The 6,378-nt window shown below is 53.0% G+C and overlaps 1 protein-coding gene across 1 annotated transcript; it reads left to right on the top strand.

The window, feature by feature from the left end:
* Window positions 1-436: 436 nt before the first annotated feature.
* Window positions 437-835, top strand: PIRT (phosphoinositide-interacting regulator of transient receptor potential channels). The gene has a single exon (XM_010144154.1). It carries the CDS (start codon window positions 437-439, stop codon window positions 833-835), a length of 399 nt encoding a protein of 132 aa, XP_010142456.1.
* Window positions 836-6,378: the final 5,543 nt, after the last annotated feature.

The following is a 6,378-nucleotide window of genomic DNA, read 5'->3' on the forward strand; positions in this document are numbered from 1 at the left end:
CCAGGGATACAGCCAGCATCACCAGCTCTGCTTGCAGCACCTTGTTACTCCCCCTGAAAGCAGCCAAGAGCCCTGGGAGGCTCAGGGTAGTGGGTTCCAATGGACACCTAGTCATCCCACCACTGAATCCCTGTGGGAACTGGAAGGTCTAAGGACAGGGACAGGGACTGCAGGAGTCCCACTCGCCATGGGTGGGCAGTGGGACTCCACAGACATCCCCAGTCCAGCCTACCTGCAGGACCCCGTTCCTTATTCCCTCACATCATTGTTCTCATATGCGTGATGCTCTTCTCTCCCTCCAGTGATCCACAAAGCCTTCTTCACCTTCATTTGACTCGGCACTGATTAATGACCGATTAATAACCCGTCCTCTATCACTAGCCCTGCTCTGCTCTTTCTCTTCTGTCCATCTGTTGTCTCCTCAGATCCCATCACCATGGAAATTCCCCCCAAGAGCCCTGACGGGAGCGAGAAGTCTCCTCAGTCCAAGGAGATGCTGACCAGTAACACAACCAGCACTCTCTGCATCAGCTCCCGGAGTGAGTCTGTCTGGACCAACGCCTCCAGAAGCAAGTGGGACATATACCATAAGCCCATCATTGTTGTGTCTGTGGGAGCAGCTGTATTCCTCTTAGGGACGGTCATCACCAGCCTGTCTTGCTTCGAAATAGAGAACAAAAAGATTTACAAGATGTGCGGCCCGGCTTTCCTGTCGCTGGGACTGATGCTCCTTGTTTGCGGCTTTGTCTGGGTCCCCATCATCCGGAAGAAGCAAAAGCAGAGACAGAAGTCACAGTTCTTGCAAAGCCTCAAGTCCTTCTTCTTTAACCGCTGAGGGCAGTCCAGGACCTTCCCAGGAAGACTCCCCTCCCCTCTACTCACTTATATTGGTTAGCCATAAAAAGAAACATGTTCCTGTACTCTCCTAGAGGATTTCAAACCAGTAAGTCTCTTCCCTGCTGGAGAAACACACTGTACCACTCTCCAGTGTGAAAATGAACTTTGTATTTCATCCAAGTAAACCCGGGAAAACAGAGAGCAGGATTTTGCTGCTGAGCCCACAAGGCGGGCTCAAGCTCTCTGCATCACCCTCCTGACAGTGAGTGACCAACGTCTCATACTGGGAAAAGCAAAGCTCCTAAATAGCTGGCTCCACCCAGTAGCTTCTGCAAGATACACCAGCAGAGATGAGCCAACCAACCACAGCGAGTACGTAAAGCCTGGTGTGACCACTGCTGACTGCAAACTTCAGGTGTAGAAACCAGGAGGCCAGAGGTGGTTCATCCAGAGCCAGCAGAGATGAGAAGGATGGCAATGTAGTTCCACACCACTTTGTATCAGAGGAGTCCACCAGAACAAGCAACACACATCACCAAAGCTTAGGAGGACCAGATGTGACACCCACGGCCAGGACCTACCTGTCACTGATCTGTTACAACAGCTGGGTGACACATGGCTGCACACCAGAGCTCCCTCCTCGCTCCGCATGGAGTGCTCACTTTGGACACTGCTTCCTCCAGAGGGTCAAGGCAAGGAGCAGCATCACAAGCAGAATGTTATTTGCTCCCTCAGGCAGAGGATGTTTAAGAAAGGCAAAGCTGTTCTGCAGCATCTGTCCATTGGCACTGACATTGTCCACCAGAGCCACCCACACACCCTAACCATCCGCCCGTTTATGCAACCAGGACTGGACCACAGGCAAGAGAGACAGGTTCTTCATCTCCACCACCCCATTTCTGCCTTTAATAAGTGTGTGCCCTGAGGCAGTTCACCTAGGGAAGCGTGGATCCTTTCCACATGGTTTTTGCTTTAATTTTATATTTTTATTGGGCCTGATTTACAAAGACAAACTTGAAATGCAAATTCTCGGTGCAAAGGACTCTAAATCCAAAGGAGTGGTCTCAGCCTGGACAGCGAGATCTGGGTGGATGTGAATAGGTCTGTAATGTCCAGCTCCCAATTCCGGGTTCAGGTGCTGCAGACAGCCTGGTTTTTCAGAAGTGTTGATCCCATCTGGGTCCCACGGCAGCTCTTCATCTGTCCGGTGAGACCCCAGCACCAACTCAAAGGCCCTGACACCCGCTGCGGGGTGAGGATGTGGCCGGTGGTGATCAGAAGCGGAACACAGGAGACCCCACCAAGCTCCAATTTCTAGTCTGCACCTCCACAGGGAAACCAAGGCAGCCCCGTTGCTCTTCTGGGAGAGAGAGGCTGGCAGAGGATGCTCTGAGAGAACCTGCAGCATTTAGTCTTTGGTCTTTTTACCTCCATCACAGTAACTGCTGATCAGAGGAAGCTCATGTAAGCCCTCAGCTTTCTCTAACCCCCCAGTACCCCACATCTGCCACAGCTCTCAAGGGACTCTGGGGAAAAGCACAAGGTATGGGTCATGCAGACAATAGCCTTTCTCCTGGTTAATGTCCACCTCCCAGCTAAGAGCAGCTCGGAGCCAAGGCAGAGGTTGCTCCAGACCACTGGCCACCAGTACAGCCACCAAGCCCACCTCCTGTTTTTCCCACTTTGTGCTTCCAGCCTCTGCAACACCCCGGGGCCACAATTCCTTCAAGCTCTCTAACTCACCAGACATGCTGGAAGTGCTGCATAGCATCAGGAGACACGGCAAGAGCAGAGGAAACGGATCCTGCTGCTCCAGGCACCCAGCAGGGTGGTTAAAAGGGAGGTGTGATGTCAAGGATCATGAGGGGTAGCTGTGGGAACTGTGCTCAGGGCCAGAGCTCATTCCCTGTGGGGAAGTATTTAACCCCCTCCTGGCTATCTTTGGCTGAGCTCCCTCATTCCTGAAACCGGTGCCACATCAGCATTTCTGCAAACGTTCGGCAGAAATTCCTCACCTGTAAATACAGCCCAAGGTGCCTGTGGCCCAAAGCCTGCAAGTGGAAGCATTTGTGCTACCATACTCCGGCTAACACGATTAACCAGGGAGCTCAGGCTCCCCTTGACACTGCTGCCAGGCTCCCACCAGTATGTGACCAAGGCTGGCCAGTGCCATTCGCCTGGAGGTCCCCTCCACTAGCACTGGGAGAGCTCGAGGAGGCAGCTCCCAGCCCGGCAGCTGACACAGGTGGATGACGAGCACTAGAGCAATGCACATCCCTTTTCCCCAGGCTCGACCTGGCCCCAAGTGTTGTTTCCCGGGTGGTGCAGACGTGTGTCCCCACCAGGCAGTGACAGGTTTGTGGATCCTCTGTTTGTTCCTCAGCCATTTATCATGCAACGTTTTGCTTGGTTTCACAATCCTGCCTTGGTGCTAGGAGCACCAATGAGCAGAGGACACTCACCCACAATTCCTGCCTGGGGAAAGCTGTAGCCAGAAGAAACATCAGGACTCATGAAGGCAAAATCATGGAGCAACATGAAGAGCATCACCAGGTCCCAACTGGCTGCAACCTGCAGGTCTGGTCTCGGACAGGTGTCCTAAAGCTACACACAGTCTGAAGAAGGCACCTGGAAATGGACCTTGCTGTAACAAGAGAGCGCCCAGCGTGGGCTGGCTGTCCAAAGAGAGGTGACAGGGGGACTGGAACTACCATGGTCCTGCCCTCCATATCTCACAACCAAGGATAAGGAGATGGTCAGTGAAATGTGAATACAAGAAGTCACTGCGAACAAGGATCTAATGGGATTCCAGACTGGTCATTTATAACAAGAATATTAGCTTTAATTAAAGCAAAAATTTCCCAAAGGACCTTCACGTTGCTGCTCTGGTCTCATGACTGTTGTTTTGTGCCTGCTGGCAGACAGGGAGGCTGAGTTATGAGGTGTTGGGGATAGATGATGGTGGCATCCAGGGGCCACCTTGTTGAGGGGGGCAGGGCTCACTCGGGTCATCAGGAGGAGGAAGAATGGGGCCAGGGCTGCAGGTTTGTTTGGGTGCCAGCCATGTGCCCTGGGTGAGGGTCTCAGGCCTGTGGATGTGCTCAGTGGACACCTCTGCTGAGAGGTGAGGAGCACATGGGTGGCACAGGAAAGTGACTGGCAGGAGGATGGAGCCTGCCCAGGTGAGGGAAAAGGAATAGCCCAGGGATCTGCAAAGCTTGCTGAGGAGAGGAGAGGGGGTTTGCCAGGAGGACCTTACTATTCGCTGCCCGAATCTGTAGGGGCACAGTGAGGTCAAGGGAGAGAAATGTTAACTGAAGGGGAAGTGAGATGAACCACTTGAAGATCAGCAGGTGGGTGAAAGTCCAGCGACAGAGCGGGAACTCCCCACTTTGTTGCATGGAGTATAAACGCCTGATGACTGCCGGGAGCTGGGAGGACTTTGCATTTGTGCAAGAAGTGCAGAGAGCTGCCAGTGCTGGGAAACGCATCCTTCTCTTGAAGTGAGAGAGCTGAGCTGGGGCAACGTGGGGAAAAGCTGAACTTGGGGAAACTGAGGTGCAGGGTATCACAAGCGTTTCATTAGGAGCCAGTGTAAAATGCATGAGCTACTGGGGCCCAGCAAAACCTCACAGGGCTGCTGAGAAGTGAAATCCTGGCTCTGTGCTGTATGATAGTGAACTTCCACGTCCTGCTGGTGGGGGAGCTGCAGAGGCAGGGGCTATATGTGGGCTCAACATGGGCTTATGGACAAGAGACCCAAAGAGAGACAGCAGAAGCAACAGAGAGGGATGTGCCCTCTAACTTCTGTAACGCGGTGGTGGTGGACGCTGGAGAAGTCCACAGGGAGCAGATGGCAGAAAGGACTGGGCTCGCGTGTTGTCTCCTGCCACTGCTGGCGTCAGCATTGGGCTAGAGGGACCTTTGATCCGATCATAGGGCAGTTCATGCCTTTGGGTCCTTCCCATGCACCCGCAAAGCACTCTTTGATGCTCCCTGATATTCCTCTCTACTCCTACCAAAGCCTGTTTGAACCCAGGTGTGATGTTTTGGATCAGACCAAAGAAAAACACATTTTAAGAAAACATCAGGTTATCTCGCAGACGTAATGATGTCCAGCTCCGCTAAAGAAGCTGCGATGCAACCTGCCAGCTTCCCCTGTTCTATAAAAAGAACAGGAAATCCACTACAAAATTCATTATCTCTGCAGAGCAGTTCAAAGAGGAAATGTTTCTCCTGCATCTCAAAGGTTGGCCGCAGCAAACCCACCGAGCAGGATCTGCTGCTGCTGATGCCCTGCTGCAGGGTGTCTGCAGCGCTTTCTTCATTCCTGGCCTTTAACAAAAGCTAAACCTGCCCGAAGACCCCACACCTCCCTCTTCGAGAGTGTTAAATTGAGTTTTACCTCATTTCACGTTACCTGGATTCATCCTTGGTGTCATCTGCCGCTTTCCGCAGCTGCTGCTGGGAATCTCACTAACACAAACCCCCTTCTCTGGGGTATAAATGATGTCACTGAGGAAGGAAGCAGGAGACCACCGGGGTCTGTAAGTGCGCATTTATATTTCCCTGAGAACTTCCTCCATTCCTTCCCGGAATCACAGCTGAGGGCTCACAGGGCTGTGGGGGCTGATATCCCAAGTTCATGCTGGGTTCTCAGCTTCATACCCATGTCTGGATAATAGCGAGGATGCCAGTTCCACCCTGAAATGCTGCTGGTGCTTCCTTGCACCATAAGGAGCAGATGACATCCCACCCAGATGAACTGCTCATCCCACACCCAAAGCCAGCAGCAGCCCTTCCCCGCCCTTAACGAGCAGTACTGAGAGTCATAGCTTTTGGAGGACTCTCAACACTCGCAGTGAGATGGAAACCCTACAAAAAAGCACATGGGAACTGAACCAGCCCAGATTTAAACCGTGGCACCTGCGAGAGCAAGCGTGCCCCAGCTTTGCCCCTCAACCTTGCTCAGAGAGGAGAGGGAATGCTGAAGGGGGGCTTTCACCCAAACCACGTCAGAGATGGTAAATCTGGTAGTTTCTCCCTCCGATGTGGTACTGCCGTGACCTGAGTGTTTCCAGGGGAGGAAATGCCTCTAGCTGTGCTGTGGCTTGGACCTGCCCAGGCAGGCGTGTGCAGTCCCAGGGCTGGGAGTTTCGCCGGCAGGAGCTGGGTGTTGCAGCAGCAAAAGTAGTTGAGTTTTTTCTTCTTTTATTCTTTTCTTTCACTCAACTGGACTAGCAGGTTGCAACAGAAGTCAGCACCGACGAGGAAACTGTTCACCTCCAGTGCTCTGACCCAGGATGTTTGAAGCTCTGCTCCTCTGCATGCAGCAGCACTGGGGATGGCAAAACTCCTGCTCTTGGCATTATGGGGTTTGCAGTGTCCAGGACACCCTGAACACTGAAGGCTCAAGGGCTTCGGAGACATCAGTCCCCAGCCCAGCCCACCGTATTAGCATCCCTGCAAAGGAAATACCACAAATCCCAGCCCGGTCCCAAACTGGCTGGGGCAGGCCGTTTTTCACCCAGCCCTTCTCAC

The sequence above is a fragment of the Buceros rhinoceros genome, unplaced genomic scaffold (assembly GCF_000710305.1).
Source record: "Buceros rhinoceros silvestris isolate BGI_N320 unplaced genomic scaffold, ASM71030v1 scaffold19169, whole genome shotgun sequence".
Lineage (NCBI taxonomy): Eukaryota > Metazoa > Chordata > Aves > Bucerotiformes > Bucerotidae > Buceros > Buceros rhinoceros.

Bases quoted from the DNA above. Each gene is read 5' to 3' on its own strand.
- PIRT (XM_010144154.1), top strand. From the start codon at position 437: ATGGAAATTCCCCCCAAGAGCCCTGACGGGAGCGAGAAGTCTCCTCAG.